At 38.5% G+C, this 20,783-nt stretch overlaps 1 protein-coding gene across 1 annotated transcript in view; it reads left to right on the top strand.

Moving 5' to 3' along the window:
- The window catches only part of LOC136880991 (transport and Golgi organization protein 1), a 202,580-nt gene that overhangs the window by 17,267 nt on the left and 164,530 nt on the right, over positions 1-20,783 (top strand). Inside the window, exon 3 of the mRNA XM_067153567.2 lies at positions 16,463-18,956. Within this exon, the coding sequence (XP_067009668.2) occupies positions 16,463-18,956 (2,494 nt within the window). The remainder of the gene's footprint in view (positions 1-16,462; positions 18,957-20,783) is intronic.

Raw genomic sequence — 20,783 nt, 5'->3', positions numbered from 1 at the left:
CGTCATATCTCTTTAGTTTTTCATTTGTTCCTTCATTATGTTTTTAGCACATTTTTAGCTTGTATTATGTAAATAACTTTAACCCCTCTTTTTCACTGAAGATGGCTCAAACGGGTCAAAACATGTTTGACTTTTATTACTCCAGCTAATGATGGAGTTATGTTATGTATTGAATAGGAGGACACATTAAATATTTTCCTTTGTAAAGTAAACAGGACAAGATGAATTTTAGAGAAGAATTTGCGAGTGCTTACAAATGCTAAAACTATCAGACAAATTCAGAATGGAACATGTGTTGATTGTTTAGGGGCCAGCGATGTTAGAGCAAAAGGAACCACTGTATCACCAAGGACTGACTGACCAACTGAGCAGTCATAGATTTAGCACCAGTTGTAAACAAGCATTAGTTCCTGGCATATCCAAGTGCAGTCATATTTTGAACACCTAATACGAACAAACTGAGCAGCTTTGAAAGGAATGAGGGAAGAAAAGAAACTTATAAATAGAAATTGTCCATGTTACATATGTTTCATTTTCTGTATTTAACTATAGTGTTTCCTAAATACCAGTAGTTGTGTGTATATTTTTATTTGTGTATTGTCCATTGTGACCAATTTTTCGTACTCTGTCATATAATATTGTTGTACCTACTGTTATAGTTAGCAGTTCAAAAGATTTACATTCATATATACTGCAAATCATATCAGATCTGCAATAATTATAAAGCTCTGCATTTTACTGCAGAAGTGTTTGTTTCATATTTCTTCTTAGTTGTTTAGAAGGAACTTTAACTTACAGTATTCATAAGATGGAAGTCCTTAGTTATTTGGTATATCTTTGTAACGTTCCAGACGTTACAGTGTAATTATGTTAATTTTATTATGGGTAATTAATTTAGAAATTTAACGTCATAATATTTATTTTGGTATGTAATTGTATTATAATTCATGTTTAATCATTTGCTCACTATCATTTCATTACTTTGTAACTACGACTTGTAAACGAGGGCTGAATATTCTAATATTCACTTAGATTCTTGCGACATTTGTTTAAAATTAACTTGCAGTAGATTTCCGCTATCTTGCCACATCACCGAGGAGGGAGAAAGGACAAATTTAGACATCAAGTTCTGGGAAAAGCGAGCACGTGTTCACGCGTCCCAACGTAAGCTACCGTATTTCGACCAGAATTATTTAAACTGATCAACGCATATATTTTCAAAGGAGCGTCATGTTGCCATGGATAATGAGTGAATGGACCAATAGAAGAACAGTTAATATCAGAGTTAAGACCCGTCAACTCTAATATCTGGAGTGGGGAGAGACATGTCATCTGATTGGACCACGTGTTGCGACCTGTAATTAGCACCAGTAAAGGTTATAAAAGGGCATGCTGGAGCTCTTGGCTTCATCTCTACTACTGGACTCTGCTGCATTCTTCGGTATTATTATTCGTTTGATTCTGCGTTAGCATTCTACTTCATTACCACAACGTGGTACTTAGAAATTCTGAATGAGGGATGTAGAGCCACTCTCATCAGTAATTACGTACAGCACGGCTACAAGACCGGTTTGAACCAGTCTAAGTCAAGAGGTAGTATTAATCTAGATAGAAATGAAACTTCCGAGAATATTTTCAGTAAAGTTGGAAGGATTCTTAATTGAGTATCCTCTCCAAATAACCCAAGGTGGTTCTGCTAACTATGACTTAGGGCTTATCTCCAATATGGGATAGAGCATAATAGGGAGTGTTAGTTTTGAAGTCATCTTCCAATTAGTGGTGGATGCAATTTGCAAGGCAGGAATGGTACTGAGCTGCAGATGAAGAGATCTCAAAGACGAACGGTGATGTTCCCGCTACAAGGAGGGAAGCTTTCCAAGGACCAGCAGAACAAGACGACATGGTGAGCAAGCGAGTTAAAGATATTGCAAGTTTTCGCGAAGTAGAGTCATTCAATTTTTTATTAAATTCATTTTCTATTTTAAATTCAGTTCTCGTTAAACCGTCGTCATTTATATTAAATATAATAAATAGTATTTTTCTAGTTTACTTTAATCAATTTGCCTTAATTAGCCTTTTAATTTCTAATTCTCCTGCTTAATGATTAGTGCACTATCACCTCACCCCTGTGATAAGAGTCTGTCCAAGCTTGATTATAAATTTTATCTTTAAGTCCTCAACTTAAAGATTGGCGCCCTTTGCTTGCTTGGTTGCATTTCTCATTTGATGATTGTTCTCCGAGAGGGGAAGTCACATAAATGCCGCTCCAACGTGTGGCGAGAAAATCATTAAGTACGGAGCAGTTAATGACAGTATCAGAATTCGTATGATGGGCAAAATTTGGATATCCACGTTTCATTAGGAGTGTTTGATTGTGGGAAGGGTCATGGCTGATCAGACGAAAGAGGAGAGGATGTTGCGCAGTGGACGGGCGATAAAAGGCAATAACGTATTGAGTTCAGAGGAAGAGTTGTGTAGTCTTGTAGAGGAAATTGAAGATAGAAGTGTAAGTAGTATGGAGAGTGAAGGCAAGCAGAAAGAAGTCAGTATGGAGTCAGATGATAGTAGGATGGGGGGCGAAGCGGAAGTAAACACTAACAATGAAAGTAATAATAATGATCAGTTAATGGGAATGATGCAGTTAATGTTAAGTAAGATAGAGGACAGTAAAACTGAAATAAAAAGTGAATTGGAACAGATTAAAATAGATGCAGAACAAACTAAATCTGAGCTTAAAGGTGAATTGGAACAAATTAAAACAGATGTAGAACAAACTAACACTAAAATTGAGAATATTAAATATGAACTTAAAGAACAGTTAGAGCAAACTAAAGCTGAATTAAGCAGGGAGATGAGGGAAAATAAGGAGGAAGCAAATCGAAGAATGGACGAACACAGTAGGCAGTTACGCGATCTGGTGGTAAAAAATGAACATTTTAATAAGCGATTAGAGGACCAGAAAAGTGAATATGAACGGCGAGGGAAAGAGGTAGAAGAAAAGTTTGCGGGGCAGAGAAGTGAATTCCTGGAATTAATGGGGAAGGAAAACAACTCTACTAGGGAGGAAGTAATGAGGCAGGTCACTAGTATTGATAAGAGAGTTGAGACTCAAGGAGGGGAAATACGGATATTTAAAGACCACGTCCAACAAGAGATTGACACGGTAAAGCTTAGAATAGAAGATGAGACCCGGGCAAGTGAAGAAAGGTTTGCGATAGCTGAAGAGAATAAGATTGAAATTAGGACATTGAAAGAGAAGCAGGTTAATTTGGAGAGAGAAATTGATAGGAGAGACAGAGATGTAGAATGCCGGATGGAGAAAGCAGAAAATCAGTTAAAACAGGTGGCAAAGGATAAACAGGTTTTCACGGGAAGGCAATGTCTAGGAAATAGCTACATTAGGGAAATAGAACTACCTAAATTTAATGGGAAACAAACGAACCCGCTAGATTTCCTTAAGATGATAGAAAAACGATTTGAAAAGCGTCTAGAGGAAGGGTCTATGGACTGGGAAGACGTTATGGAAAATATTGACCATGCTTTTGTAGGAGAAACACGGTCTTGGTTCATGGTATATAGGCAGACGATGACGAACCTGAAAGAATTCAGAAATAAGTTTAGAGAGAAATTCTGGAATGAAGCGATACAAGCTCGAGAGAGAGAAAGGGTGGTATTTGGGAGGTACAAACAGCATGAAGGAGTCACTATGACCGAGTACTTCCTGGCACATGTCATGATTTGTCAGAACTTAGATGGTATAACCGAGGGGTCTGATGTAGTAAGACTACTTTTAAGACATTTTCCGGACAGGGTGAGAGAAGCGGCCTGCATGCAAAAAGTTGGTACTATTCAGGAGATGGAGAACCTACTAGGCAGTTTTGATGCTTTAGGTAACCTTAGGAGTAGAACGGAGAATATTCAGAACTTTAGTCATCACAACGGAATGAGACATAACGGTAGAACACAGAATCACGAAGCTCGCAATCAGTTCAGACCTCAGCAGAACAGCAGGAGCGGAGCACCGAAATATAGGACAGGAAATCCCCAACGGAGGCCAGAGCAATGTACTAATGAGTCCAACGTCAATACACAAAGGGAACCTTTAAACTAACTAGAGGCTGTAATGTTAGGTCAGAATTCCAGCCTAGTAAGAAGGTAGCGAAGTGTCTTGCCATGAAAGTGTTACCATATGACCTCGATGTTAGAGACGATTTGTTGTATGAACCCGAGCAGAATAATGGAGATTCAAGTAATAAAGTAGTCAATCCCGTTGTTAAATTGAAAGTCTGGGGGGCGTGGGTTAAAGTTTTGATTGATTCTGGTAGCCAAATATCATGTATTAGTTCTCAGTGGTATGAGTCATTAGTGAAACAGGGTATTCAGTTGGAGGAAATGCCTGTTAAGTCTACTTTCATCATTACGGCTGTTGGAAAGAGGTCTAAGCAAATTTGTAAACAAGTAGCTGTCCCGATCTGTATTAATAATTTTATTAGCGTTCAGATATGTTTGGTAATTCCGCATTTAATATTTGATCTTATCTTGGGATCTGACTGGTTAACGTTAAAATTGGCTCAGTTAAATTACAATGATCTAGTGCTAAATTTGAGGTGGAATAATGAGGATATTAAGGTCAAGTTTGAGGAGGAAATTCAGAGGAAAACGGAAGTTAGTACAGTGTGGAGAATGAAAGAGGTTTCTAAAGTAAATGAAGAGGCTAGTGAGGGCCTGAAGTTGTGTCAGTTGTGGATTCATGAGGATAAAATATGTGGCTTGAAAGAAGCCGTAAGTAGAAATGAGTTGAATGAAGTCCAGAAGGACAAGTTATTTGAAGTGTTATGTGAACACGTGGAGATTTTCTCCGAGAAACCTGGTGTTACCCATCTGTATGAACATTCTTTTTCTGTGCTGGATAAGACTCCATTCAGCGGACCGCGATATCCGATACCACACAAATATGCAAAAGCTGTAGAGGATCAAATTCAAGCTATGTTAGCAGACGATGTGATTGAATTATCAAACAGTCAATATGTTAATCCCTTAATTGTCGTGCCTAAGTCTGATGGATCAATACGTTTGTGTATTGATGGCAGGGAGATGAACCGACGTATTGGTGCTGATCAGTTAAGATCACAAACCATTGAAGAGTTGATACAGAGTTTTCAGGGTAAGAGTTGGTTTTCTACGTTAGATCTTAGGAGTAGTTTTTGGCAGATACCTTTAAGATCAGAAGACAGGCCTCTTACTGCTTTCAGCTATAAGCATAGTTTGTACCAATTTAGGCGCGTTCCTTTTGGGACCCGTACGAGTTCGGCAGCTCTTATTCGCGCACTTAGTATTGCCTTGGGAGACGATACTGGAGATTATGCTACTATTTATATCGATGATTTGGTTATAGGATCTAGTACCTTTGAAGAGCACTTGGACCACTTGGAGAGGGTTTTTTCTAAATTAGAGTATGCTGGTTTTACTCTGAAACTTGACAAATGTGTTTTCAGTAGACGAGAGGTGACTTTTTTGGGGCACCGTGTATCGGCAATGGGAGTGACGCCTGAGAGCACAAGAATTGAAAAAATATTGAATACTACGACACCTAGAAATATTAAGGAGCTCAGATCGTATATTGGTGTATGTAATTTTTTCAGACGATTCGTAGTGAGAGTGTTAGGTTTGCCTGAGGAACCACCTCGTAATGCTGAATTTTACGTCCGACTGGCACGGGAGAACCTGATTAAATCTGGAGATAAACGTAAAAGGCAACAGAAACGTAAGGTACTGGATAACTTTGAGGTAGGTGAGATGGTTTTGGTGAGAGTTCCCATGTTGTCATACAGTGAGGATAAGGTAACTAAGAAATTTTTTCTGTTATATCAAGGCCCTTATAAAGTACATCGTAAACTAGGACCCTGTGCTTACAAGTTAGCGGATGGCGAGAGCGTAATGAATGGCTCATATAACATTAGTAGCTTACGGAGATACCTGTCGTGTGAGGTGGCTGAACCGGATTGTGAGATATAGGTCAGTAACTCGGGGAAGTTGCTACTTGTTATGTCAGACCACGAGCGGGATGTGTTTACGGCTCTATTGTGGTGGTATTTCCTAGTTGTGTTTGTAAACAAGGGAGATGTTTTGTGTGGCGGTAGATTTACGCTCGTTCATTGACGATAGATCATCTGTTTTCCGTATGTGAGGCCATGAAATTTTATATATTTGTTTTCTGAGATGTTACAGAAGGCTAATTAAAGCTGACGACGGCAAATAATTAATTTTTCCGTATGTGCATTTCTAACTTGCAATAATTTTACCGTGAGCTTAAATCACGTGTGTATTCGAGTGAAGTGTATTACATCCTGCTTCAAGATAAGTTTGAAACATTCGAAAGTGTGATAAAAGTGTAAATTGTTTGTATCATTTGTTTTCCATGTTTCTAATGTATAAGATTGGAAGAGAATGTGTTATTGCTATCTAGCAAAGAATGTCGGAGAGATGGGGAGCAAAAGGACAGATAGACACTCGGCAGAGTCTGTAATCTGAATTGTATATATATTATGTTATATTTTCTAGGATAATCTTGTTTTTTTTTTACAAAAGTGAAAAGTTGCTCATGTTGGGCATAATTTTGTATCTATACCTCAAGATGAACTGAAATAACAGACAGTCGCAATGGTAAGCAGTCTAAGAGAGATATGATGGAAAGAGTGAGATATAATTAATTGTATGAAAATAATGTCGCTCGTTATGGGCAGGTAATAGAGGTATTTCAAGTCAATGTGGGAGTAAGTGTGTGAGTTCTCAACTCATGTGATATTTGTTAAGAACTCATGGGGGCGTATGTAACGTTCCAGACGTTACAGTGTAATTATGTTAATTTTATTATGGGTAATTAATTTAGAAATTTAACGTCATAATATTTATTTTGGTATGTAATTGTATTATAATTCATGTTTAATCATTTGCTCACTATCATTTCATTACTTTGTAACTACGACTTGTAAACGAGGGCTGAATATTCTAATATTCACTTAGATTCTTGCGACATTTGTTTAAAATTAACTTGCAGTAGATTTCCGCTATCTTGCCACATCACCGAGGAGGGAGAAAGGACAAATTTAGACATCAAGTTCTGGGAAAAGCGAGCACGTGTTCACGCGTCCCAACGTAAGCTACCGTATTTCGACCAGAATTATTTAAACTGATCAACGCATATATTTTCAAAGGAGCGTCATGTTGCCATGGATAATGAGTGAATGGACCAATAGAAGAACAGTTAATATCAGAGTTAAGACCCGTCAACTCTAATATCTGGAGTGGGGAGAGACATGTCATCTGATTGGACCACGTGTTGCGACCTGTAATTAGCACCAGTAAAGGTTATAAAAGGGCATGCTGGAGCTCTTGGCTTCATCTCTACTACTGGACTCTGCTGCATTCTTCGGTATTATTATTCGTTTGATTCTGCGTTAGCATTCTACTTCATTACCACAACGTGGTACTTAGAAATTCTGAATGAGGGATGTAGAGCCACTCTCATCAGTAATTACGTACAGCACGGCTACAAGACCGGTTTGAACCAGTCTAAGTCAAGAGGTAGTATTAATCTAGATAGAAATGAAACTTCAGAGAATATTTTCAGTAAAGTTGGAAGGATTCTTAATTGAGTATCCTCTCCAAATAACCCAAGGTGGTTCTGCTAACTATGACTTAGGGCTTATCTCCAATATGGGATAGAGCATAATAGGGAGTGTTAGTTTTGAAGTCATCTTCCAATTAGTGGTGGATGCAATTTGCAAGGCAGGAATGGTACTGAGCTGCAGATGAAGAGATCTCAAAGACGAACGGTGATGTTCCCGCTACAAGGAGGGAAGCTTTCCAAGGACCAGCAGAACAAGACGACATGGTGAGCAAGCGAGTTAAAGATATTGCAAGTTTTCGCGAAGTAGAGTCATTCAATTTTTTATTAAATTCATTTTCTATTTTAAATTCAGTTCTCGTTAAACCGTCGTCATTTATATTAAATATAATAAATAGTATTTTTCTAGTTTACTTTAATCAATTTGCCTTAATTAGCCTTTTAATTTCTAATTCTCCTGCTTAATGATTAGTGCACTATCACCTCACCCCTGTGATAAGAGTCTGTCCAAGCTTGATTATAAATTTTATCTTTAAGTCCTCAACTTAAAGATTGGCGCCCTTTGCTTGCTTGGTTGCATTTCTCATTTGATGATTGTTCTCCGAGAGGGGAAGTCACATCTTCAGCAAAAACAGTCAATTATAGTGCACTAAGCAACAATTAATCAGTCTATATTATTTCAGTTATCTTATTTTCAAAGACGATAAAAGTTGTGTGAAGCAGTTGACTGATGAAGATACATTCAAAATGCTGCTAAACTTATGTTGGAAACATGCACATGAGAATATTTATTTGAAGAATATATTGATTAAACAATAGTTCCTGTTGCCTTTCATATCTAGCCAGCATGTATGGTACTAGCTGTCTTAACAAGAGTGTCTTTTATACAGGTTGAAGTAGGCTAACAATCTGTGCCATAAGAAACTGCACTCTTGGATGTGCTGTTTGTGTGAACATAATGAAGGGCGTCTGCACCAGAGGGATTATTTTACGAATAAAAAATATGGGATTTTTATCATGGACCTAGAAAAATCTTCCATTTTGGAGGAGGGGTGTCTGCTGGTGAAGGGCATCCATTCACTGAGATTTCACTATACAAACTATATATACTATATCGACTCCTAATTATACAGGAATAATGAAAATGGTTTTTCTTTAGATTTCAAAATCTCTCTCAAAAGGCTTTTTAATGATTATATTGCATAACATCTTAGAAACATGAATGTATTGACAAGTTGCAAAATGTTTACTGAATACACCTGTGGTTAATTTACTGGTCACTAGAGGGCCCTGTAACTAAGTTGTTATATATTCCGTCATTGAACAGCTTCACATACTAGATTTTCAAACCTTGGTCCAAAATCTCAATTTCAGAGAAATCCGACTTAAGGTTTTCATTCTTAGGTGCCAATGTATAGTTTATTCATCAAATTATTTAACCAATCATGATGGTGGTCGTTTACTGCCCCAGTCCGGCTCCATGGCTAAATGGTTAGTGTGCTGGCCTTTGGTCACAGGGGTCCTGGGTTCGATTCCTGGCAGGGTCGGGAATTTGAACCATTATTGGTTGATTTCGCTGGCATGGGGGTTGGTGGGTGTATGTGTTGTCTTCATCATCATTATTTCATCTTCATCACGACGCGCAGGTCACCTACGAGAGTCAAATCAAAAGAACTGCACCTGGCGAGCTGAACATGTCCTTGGACACACCCGTCACTAAAAGCCATACACCATTTCTTTTTTTTTTTACTGCCCCTAATTCATCATATGTTTAATTCTCTACTTCTTTCACCACTTTGTTTCATTTCTTTTAATTTTACTTATTTTAGTTTAATTTACTTGACCCTAATACAGTATGAAGATCTTAATAAAAGGAATTCTCTGTCTGTCATTACTTGTGACCAAATGGGATTTAGGGCTGTCTCTTACTTCAGCTTCTTGCTTTTTGTGTTGGATGTATTTACCCATGTTACTACCTTGAATCTTGACTTTTGGTAATAACGTGGAAGGGTGGAGTGACAAACTTGGGACGCTTACCATCCACTTACTTGTGTCAGGCTCTTTGCTGCCATCTTTCCTATCCAACCTCCCGAGGTTGAACCCTTGTTCTCTTCTGTCTTTGTTGATATTGGGTTTATGAGGCCTAGGGAGTCTTCCCTTATTTTTGCTGATACCTTCATTCTTCGAAGGGTCGAAACTTTTCCTTATTTTCTTCTGATGATGTGGGCATCTTGGATATATTCTGAGTCATGGCCCTCCTTGTGCTCAGGCGGCTAGGACTATACATTCTACCGGTGGTTCCTAACCCGTTAGAGGAGAGATCCTCACTTGGACTATGTGTAAGTAGGGTAGCATACTGCTTCACAGAATTTACCGAGCTCAGAACATTTTAAGCAAGCCTTGGACCTATGGGAGTAACGGAGTCGCACTCCCATTTGACAGGCGAGGGACTCCTCGGAAACAACTTCGTGAACGAAATGGAGTTCGATGGAGAGCTATCAATATTAATGGGGCTTATGGAAAAAAGAAAGTAGAACTGGCTGAGTCAGCAAAGAGGATGCATTTGGTTGTACTGGGAGTAAATGATATTTGGGTAAGGGGAGATAAAGAGGAGGATATAGGAGATTATAAAGTGTACTTGACGGGTGTTAAAAAGAGCAGGGCAGAGTGTGGGGTAGGGCTGTTAGTCAGGAATACTATTGCATGCAACATAGTTTCTGTTAGGCACGTAAATGAGCGAATGATGTGGGCAGATTCGGCAGTTGGAGGAATTACGACAAAAATTGTCTCAGTGTATTGTCTCAGTGTATTCACCGTGTGAGGGTGCAGATGAGGATGAAGTTGACAAGTTTTATGAAGCATTGAGCGACATCATAGTCAGGGTCAACAGCTGTAATCTTTCACCTTTGCTCTTCGTAGTTTACATGGATCATCCCCCTGTGGGTGGGGGCGGTAGAATAACTCCCACGGTATCCCCTGCCTGTCGTAAGAGGCGACTAAAAGGGGCCCCAGGTGCTCTGAACTTTGGAGCGTGGGTTGGCGACCACGGGGCACTTAGCTGAGTCCTGGCATTGCTTCCACTTACTTGTGCCAGGCTCCTCACTTTCATCTATCCTATCCAACCTCTCTTGGTCAACTCTTGTTCTTTTCTGACCCCGACGCTATTAGGTTTGCGAGGGCTAGGGAGTCTTTCATTTTCACGCCCTTCGTGGCTCTTGTCTTTCTTTGACCGATATCTTCATTTTCTGAAGTGTCGGATCCCTTCCATTTTTCCCTCTGATTAGTGTTATATAGAGGATGGTCGCCTAGTTGTACTTCCTCTTAAAACAATAATCACCACCACCTTACATGGATCATCTGCTCAAAGGTATAAAGTGACAGGGAGGTATTTAGTTAGGTGGAAATGTAGTAAGCAGTGTGGCCTATGCTGACGACTTGGTCTTAATGGCAGATTGTGCCGAAAGCCTGCAGCCTTGTTAACATGGTGGGACCACGCAGTTGGTCTGCCACTGCTAAGCAGAGTCTTGGAGGGGCATGCCAATCCAGCTGATGAGCCCAAATGGCTCATCTGGGCGAAACTCTGCAAATGCACATGGCCTAACCACCCAAAAGCTGGTTCTATTCCCCTGAGTTTAAGTTTAGGTGCTATGTTTGAAGATATTGATAATTGTAGTTGGAAAGTGACACTGTTGTTCAAATTTTCCTTAAGTTAGACAAGTGAAAATAACACACAAAAATTGCTGTTTAAAAATCTTTTTAGAAGTCATTCCATGATATTTCAATTCAAAAGGTGGGTCGCTTCTAGATAAGTCAAAACAGGTTGTGAAGATGGTAAAGTGGGTTGCGGATTCTGATTTGATAGTCTTCCTTTCATTGTTAGGCCCAACACTGAAAAAGACGACTCACTGATATTGAGGTATGGATCTCATTGAAATTTTTTATTGTTCACATTTTGTAATCTGTTTTAAATGTCTTGTATTTTTTTTTTTTATCTTGTGTCTCACCATTTTATATTGTGGTTTTTGTTTCTCATGTAAATTTACAAGGGCTGCTTTTTTCGACCTCCGATAGGCTATATAAAAAGACACATTGACATAATAAAATATTACTCTAATATTACTAAAAATTCAGTAGTTTCGTACTTATTTTTCTAGATAATCGCCAAAACAATTTAGGCATTTGTCGTATCGTGACATCAGCTTTCCTGTACCCTCTTCAAAGAAGTCTACCGCCAGTGAAGTAAGGTGCGTCTGGACAGCCTCCTGAAGTTATTTGTTGGTGGTGAATTGTTGTCCTCCCAACCATGCCTTCATTTCTCGAAAGAGGTGAAAATCAGTAGGTGCCAAGTCTGAACTATATGGTAGATGGTCGAAAACTTCCCACTTGAATTATTTGAGAAGGTCTTTTGTCATTTTGGCACAGTGCGGTCAAGCATTGTCATGTACCAAAACCACGCCGATCGAGAGCATGCCTCTTCATTTGTTTTGAATTGCTCTGCGGACGTAAAGTTTCACAATAAACTTCCTCTGTTATTGTTTCCCCTGCTCTATAAAGTCCACCAACGCGACACCTTTATGGTCCCAAAATGCGGTAGCCGTTGCTTTCCTATTGTTCAGTGTCAGTGTAAATTTTTTGGCTTTGTTTGGAGAAGAAGGATTGCACCCTCTGCTTAGACTTTTCTTTGGTTTCTAGAGTGTCATATTACCGAGCTCGATAGCTGCAGTCGCTTAAGTGTGGCCAGTATCCAGTATTTGGGAGATAATTGGTTCGAACCCCACTGCGGCAGCCCTGAAGATCGTTTTCCGTGGTTTTCCATTTTTACACCAGAGATGCTTGGGCTGTGCCTTAATTAAGGCCACAGCCACTTTCTACTCCTAGCCTTTTCCTGTCCCATCGTCGCCATAAGACCTCTCTGGCCGCACTTAAGCGACTGCAGCTATCGACTCGGTAAAGATGTTCTAAAAAAAGGACAAAACATGTCTCGAATTTGAATAATGTTGTCTTAAAATAAAGACAAATAATTTGTATTGTATAGGTGGAGTGTTTGATAAGGGATTTCACAAGTATTTTATGTCACATCATTAATTTCATCTTACTAACTCCTCCATAAGGTTGACGTTAGGAAGGACATCCGATCGTAAAACCTGACTACATTCATCTCACTTCATACCCAACTCCATAGAGAAAGGGATGAAAGGTCAGATACACACTTTGTAAACTGTCAAAACACTTGTAAAATATATTGCCCCATAGACTATGTTCACAGGAGAGTTTTTTTTTCCATTACATTTTCAACATGCAAGAACTCATTAAAAGTGGCTCCCGAGAGATGAGTGAGGAAAATATTGTCAGTGCTGTATTTATTGCTATAGTCCCTACTAAATGTGAAGGCTACAGCAGGTTATTCTTTTGTAGGCTTTCCGTGATGTAAACTGATGCATTTGTGATGTTTGTGACCTTGGATTCATTATCTAGGTTACTATATGTCTTTGTAGTTACTGGATCCAATATTCCTTAGCAAGACTGTGGCTGTGAATATTAAGTAGGCCTAAATTGTTCTCCCAGTCTAGTAAGAGATCACCCTTGTTCTCAGAAAACTCCAGTGTTTGCCTTATTTTATTCTGTGCTTTTTCTGTTACAGCCTTATGTATGTTTTCTGTCTTCTTAGCTAGTGTTCTCATTTGATTCACGAATGATGTCAATAATAATACAGATTTGAGCTCACAGTTACTACCTGATGACAGACATTTAAATTCAGAAAATGTGGTGTTGATGGGTGATTGTTAAAACTTAATGAGTGTAATATTGCAAAGTGCTGTTCTTGCCAATCTTGATTAAATTTTGTTGTGAACACATATCAGAATCCATTATTCTATAAATACTCGGTCCCCTGTATAGTGCTTTCAATTGTTACTCTTACTGATTCAAGAGTTCTTTCTGAAGCAAAAGTCTTCTTGTTCCCACTGAGGTTATCTCTCCACTTAATTACATGGTTTAATATCCTGTTGAATCTTTATGAGCCTTGCTGGCTTAGAAAATTACTATCATTTACTTGGTTATTTAATTACCTATTGAATGTTTCCTTTAGTTTACTGTCTTCAAATCTCACTTGAGTTTTATCTATCTAAGCAACATTCCACCATTTGCAACAGATTTAATATGTCTTTTGCAGCAGGTAAATGGTTGAATGTTTTGTGGATTGCAAGGTAATCCTGGGAAGCTACTTATCATGCAATTTAAGCTTCTATTAGATGAAATGAATTTGCAGGAACCTCTTCCTAAAGAACCCAATGTACCAATGGTAAAGATCAGATAGTTTTCTCTGAATGGTGAAGAGAAAACCCTCCCTGTCATCAAAGATATGAAAACATATTTTAGAGAAGATTCATATTGTAATGTTGAATGCAACAAATATGGGTACCATTTCAATAGTTCTGTGTAGTAAAGGCAAAAAAAAAAAAAAAAAAAAAAAATCACCGTGTAACCTGAGGAAAAAGTGTGGTGTTGGCAAGAAGGTATGCATTTGAAGGAAAAGAAGACAGTATTCAAGGCATGGTGGAAGAATCATGACAGTAAAAACGGAATCAAGTCCAGACAACTATATACAAAGGCTAGGCACACTAGGAGGCAAAGGTAACAGTTGCAAAACACTATGCCCAGTCCAAAATACATGAGGCTTTGGAAGAACTAGGAGGTGAAAGTGACATTTACAAGAGACCGACCACATGATCGTGCAGCTAGGGTCACTCAGCAGTGAGCTTACATTCAGAAGATAGTGGGTTTGAACCTCACTGTCGACAGCCCTGAAGATGGTTTTCTGAGGTTTCCCATTTTCACACCAGGCAAATGCTGGGTCTGTACCTTAATTAAGGCCACGGCCACTTCCTTCCAACTCCTAGGCCTTTTCTATCCCATTGTCGCCATAAGACCTAACTGTGTCGGTGGGACGTAAAGCCACTAGCAAAAAAATAATTGACCAAAAAGTAGACATTAAGACCAGTTAGAAGAAGTGCTTTGAAAAACATCTTAATGAGGAATTCGCACATCAAGAAACAGGTGAGTGTGAACAAACAGAAGAGCCAATTGAGGAAGTGACTATTAAGATGGTAAAGAAAGCACACAATTCCTCTACACAACACAAGGAGTAGAGGTAAAGTGACTGTCAGACCACCACACACAAGCAACGCTGCCGGACATCTATCTTAAAGTCTAAAGGACTTCAACACGCATCACTATCAGTTTCAAATACACCTAAGAATCCAGTCGAACTCCTCTTCAGACTTACACAGGTGATATTTCACAAGCCTCATGACCTAGGCAGTATACTTGCATATTTAAAGAGAAGATGGAACAACTCATCATATGAATGAGACTTGGTCAATCACCTTTCACTAGCTATATTTGCTATCCAACTTTTACTTTGAATATTATTGATAAAGATTCTTGTTTTAACAAAGAAAGGATTTTAATCTACATAAGTTTTTAGCTAATCCACAAATCATTTTAAGCTAAGTGTATTGATTTTTTGTACGTACTGAAAAATCTGTTGTAAATATTTTGACTCCTATTTGACTTCAATTGTCGACCTAGTATCAATATTACGCATGTTAATATTATTTCAACTTTGTCTCCATTAGATGGGAACATAAATACGTTAACCCATTAAAACTTGAAGACACGATAACCAATTCAATCCAAAATGTGACCATAATGTTCTTATACATCATTGTAAACAACTAGTTTCTAGAGATAATTTTACATATAACATCCATTCCAGAGCTCTGACTTGGAGTATAGAATTTATGGCTGATGATGCCTGCTATGACAGGTGAAACATGTACCATAACAATCTTAATAGAATGATTATATCATAGTCATAAAGACTGTAAAGTATTGAACAGGTGGTTTTCAATAAATTCATTGTAAATTTTAATATATTGAATTTCAATACAGAAACGGTCAAGGACAATCTGCACATCTTGAAATATCAGAGATTCTCTCTCGCGTCATCAATCCTGGTCCTTCTACATCCATTTCTTCTCAACCTTCGACGAGCTTGTTCATGCTTCTGAGCTTCATCGGGAGGTTGGGCTTCAGTATTCATTGAGAAGCCATTTTGACAGATTTTCAGTCTTCATGTGGGAAGTGTAGGATAAGAAGAAAGCTGGATAAACATAGGAAAAGGGAAGAGATTAGATCACAGGACAGTTATCACAGGAGAAAAGGAACCCAACAGATAAATTGAAGGGTCGGGGGAAAAAAACAGGCAAGTCATTTTTTCATCGAAATTGAGATATTGTTACAGTCCGCTTCAGAGTGATCATGCGCATCTATTGAGAGGTCGGAAATGGAAAAAAAAGCAGGCAAGTCAGGAGAAATTAGCACTCAAAGTTTCGCTGTTAGGGAAAGAAATAGGGAATTCAAGCACAAAAGTTGCTTTTTCTCAAGTTGTACAAATATTGACTCTCCTGCTTTTTTCCCCTGACCCTTCAATTTAAGTAATGGAAAGGAACACAAGTGCAAATTGAGCAATACTGTATGTAGAAAGATTGGAACATCGAAAGGAACCCATCATAAGCTGTTACTCCATTTTTTGCAAATATATTTTCTGTTAATATTTAACATCAAATATAGTCAGTTGTGACAGTTTCCTTTGATAATGTTTGTGCAAAATTTAATGAAATTCTACCCAGTGGTTTAGACATGTTATTTTGGAAGGCAGACTGAGAGATGTCCTTTCATTTTTATATGTATAGGTGAAGTTGCATATTATATTATAGTTTTTTTGTTCTTTTTGTGTCATAAATAATAAATAGCTACTTTCTTTAATTACAGGTTAATGGCGTGCGTGGCTATGCTCCTAAAGATTTTTTACGGGAGTCAAAGGTGTTTATACGTACTGCAGATCTGAAGTATACTCTGCCTACTGAAAAAGAGGAAAGGAAAGCACCTGCGTTTGTTGCTGGTGTATCAGCTGATTCAGTGCCTGAAAGTACTCTATCACATGATGATATTACATCACCTGTGGAGGTTATAGATGGCACAACACTGTTCTTGAATCCTGATGGAGATGTTGCAGAATCAAAACCTATTCAAGCCACGGCTGTGAATGCAAACATCCAGCCAACTCTGACTCCTCAGCAAACATCTATTGATGCAGATGATACTACTCGCCAGACTGCGAAGGCTGACACATCAGAAACTGCAACCTCTAGTGGAGATGTTTTAAAACAGGGTAGCAATGTGATAGAAAAGCCTAATAAACCATCATCTTCTGAATCAGAAGGTTTCACAGAGTCCATCAACAATTTTGCATCTGGTTTGATTGAGAAAAATCATGGTAGTGAAGCCAAAGCAGAACAGGGTGAAGATGAGCTTGGAGAAGGAAGCGGAGATGAGGATGAGGATGAAGAAGAAGAAGGAGAAGAAGAAGAAGAGGAGGAGGAAGAAGAAGATGGGGAAGAGGATGAAGAATATGGTAATGGGACGAGTGAGGATGAAGAATTTTCTAACGTATTGGATAATTCAGAAACAAATCCATCACAGATACAATCTTTAATAAATTCTAATGATGGCGAGACAGAACCTCTCTCAGATAAAGCTCCATTAGATGTAAAGAATCCTCCAGAATCTGTGAATGATACAGAAATAAGTATGTCACAGATAATTCCTTCCTCAGTAGAATCTGGTGGAGGTGACACGGATCCTACACCTGACAAAGGTCCATCAGATAAAGAAGATCTTCTAGAAAAAGATCCAGATGGTGGTGAGAAAATGATTAAATCTGATAAAGTACCATTAGATGCAAAGGATCATCTAGAAGCTGGTTCTGCTATAAATGATACAGATATTGCAACTGATGAGGCAGCTTCATTGTCAAATGAAACTGTTGTTAATGAGGCTAAAGGAACAATATTGAATGAGAGAGCTGATAACAGTGATTTTTTATCTGCTGTGCCTCAATCGGGAACTGAACTAAAGTCAAAAGTACCTGTTTCAGAAGGAAAGTCTCTTCCACTTTTTTTTCAAAGATTGCCAGATGTCACTGAAACATCTGATGGCACTGATCCTAACCAAACTGTAGCAGAAATCAAGGAAATTCATAATAAATCATCAACCGACGATGTTGGGTCTGTAGACCTGAATCACAAAGAGGATATTTTTGATAATTCATTTAAGTACCCTGAAACGGATAAAGAAACAGAACAGACTGAAGAAAAGATAAGCGTTTCATCACCCCATTTTGGTGTACAGCAAACTGCTGAAAATGTGAAAACAACTGAAGTCTCAAATTTGGATGAAAATATATCACCAGAATCAATGCCGGTTGGAGAACAGGCTGCAATTGTTGATGCAGGATACGACAAATCATTGAATCAAGAGCTTCAATCTGTCAAAGATGATGAAAGTTCAGATACCAATTTGAAACAGGTAGGGGAAATGAGAGAACATCATTTGAAAGAACCATCAAAAGAATTGAATGAAAACCTGGTTGATGGAGAGGCAAAGGACATTTCTGAAAAATCAGAAAATCAAGCCAATACAACACAGATTGAAGAGGAGCAGCTCCCAAATGAAACTGAAAATACAGATTTTAATAAAAAAGAAATTGAAGGTCAGTTGAAGCATGAAGATATTGCAAATGGATCTCCAGTAGATATACACTCCAAAGATACAGGAAAACCAGTTGAACTGATGCGGGAGGAACCTGCTGAAATTACGAGAAAATTGGAAAGTAGTGAAGACTCAGAAAGTGTTGAGGTGGAGTTGGAAAAAGCTGAATTTTGTGAGAGCGCATCATTGGATAGTGAAAATTTGGAATCTAACATAGGACAAGGCAAAGATCAACAAGCTAAAGAACAGCACAAAGATCACGCTTCCATGTTCCTTTATCAAGGTGTAACTACAGAAAGTGGCGCAGATGGATCATATAGTGATGCTCCATATGCTAACTATACATTCACTGAAGCCTACACTGATGTACAGGAAACAGTAACTGAAATCCCATCTGTTGTGGAAGAAGCAACAGATATTCCTGCAAACGTAGAGAATGATGGACAAACCAACGTAGCATCAGACACCTCTTCTAAATTTAGTGATGAAGATCAGCAATCTATTTCTTCTGAACAGGCATGGAATTTAGTTTCAAATGTCACTAGTTTGTTGTTTGCTGGGTGCAAAAGTCTATTAGAGATGATTTTTGGTCCCAGTATCACTGTGCAAGTGGCTGATAATGGAGCTGGTGAGAAAACTTCACTTGAGAAAAGCGTGGATGGTCACATAGGACATAAGGAAAGAGATCAATTTGCCAGCACTTATGATAAAGAATGTAAGTATCTTTAATGAGTATTTTTAATTTTTGTGTTTATTTTTGCAAGTCTTGAGATGAGTTTTCTGGAGAATTCCTAAACAGATTTCAAAAGCCCTTACTTCTAGAAGTTGAAGTATGTACTTTGCAGTATTGGAGCAGGTGTTTACCATTCATTTTGATGCTCTGATCTTTGAAGATGATGTATTTACAGTGGAACCTTAATTATCCATTCCCAGAAACGTTTTTCTGGATTATTAATTCAAATTATTTGGTCTTGCAGACATCCTAATTAAAACCTTGTATTAAAAATCCCGTACCGAGCTCGATAGCTGCAGTCGCTTAAGTGCGGCCAGTATCCAGTATTCGGGAGATAGTGGGTTTGAACCCCACTGTCGGCAGCCCTGAAGATGGTTTTCTGTGATTTCCCATCGCTTCCTTCCCAGTCCTAGCCCTTTCCTGTCCCATCATAGCCGTAAGACATATCTGTGTCGGTGCGACGTAAAGCCAATAGCAAAAAAAAAAAAGTAATAATAAAAAAATCCTGCATTATCTGTTCCTTGAAAATGCTATTTCTCACATCAACTGTCCAGAAATTTTAGTTTCATTAATGCTAAATCCTTGACAAGCATTTTTCAAGGAACAGTATCTCACAAAAAAAATGGGTACGACATACCTGTGGATATTCATGTTAATGTCCCGTCATTGCGATGATTGGAATAAGTACTTGGAAAGTGACCAGCAGGGAACTTGCTTAAGGGATCATCTTCGCATTATATTTGCCTGATATTGTTTAGAGAAAGCAAGGAAATAATAAAGCAGTGTGACCGCAGCAGTTGGATGGAGACAGAGTGCATTCCGTAAGCTCTACTTGAAGATGGAATGCGTTTCATAAAATGCTCGTACTTGCCAAAAATCTGCATTATGTCAAGACTGCCAGACTTCAATAGAATTGTCTATCATTAATGGGTTGAATTTTTTTGTTATTATTTAATGGAACAGATTGATAAAATATGCTGGCTCCAACTGTGTTGTGGGGGCATTAAATAATCAATCCATGACATGTGTTGAGACATGCAAGCCTGCTTGGCATAAGCAAGAATACTACTTAAGTCAAGCAATTCCAACTGAGGTGCTCCCATGGCCCCGGCCGGTCCCGGCAGCAGCCCCGGCGCTGTGCTATGGCCTCGGTGAGGTGGTGGGGGAAGGAGGGGGAGGGGAAGTGGCAGAGGCAGAACCACAGGTCATCAAGTCAGCGCGCAGCTTACAAAAACAATGTTATTTATGACAATTCTGTGAACACATAAACACACAATTTATTCTGTACATACATTGTGTTTGCGATAATGAACTTTTGGCGTTTAAGTCAAGTTGACATTGTTTTGCGACAACTAATTTACCAATAATGGGTACAATCAATTTGGCAGTAGAAATTCTAAGCACAGCCTCTAAGACAGCATCAGACGGAGAAGTCCTAGTTCTACATTTATTTAAATTCAGAATTGACAACATCTGTTCACATGCATACGTTGTACTGAACATTGACGTAAATTTTAAGGCAAGTGCATGAAGTCTGGGAAATTCTTGTGGATGAACACTGTACCGTAAATTATCACTGGCAAACCATAAGAAGGTGCGGCCTCCATAGGATCTGGACTTTGCGAGGATAGGAAACCACCCAGAGGGCAAGAACACTGATACCCGTAGGAAATCAGCTTAACAAAGTTTATTGAACAAAATAGATAAACACCGAAAAGAGTAAGAAAGATTTAAATATTTAAAATACCAACATCACTAAGATTTCGTTGATACGTGCCCTATACTAATTTACAGGGATCCAGCCCTGTT

This window comes from Anabrus simplex, chromosome 9 (assembly GCF_040414725.1).
Source record: "Anabrus simplex isolate iqAnaSimp1 chromosome 9, ASM4041472v1, whole genome shotgun sequence".
Lineage (NCBI taxonomy): Eukaryota > Metazoa > Arthropoda > Insecta > Orthoptera > Tettigoniidae > Anabrus > Anabrus simplex.
Note: the sequence above shows the minus strand (reverse complement) of the source record. Positions and strands in the feature narration are given on the sequence as shown.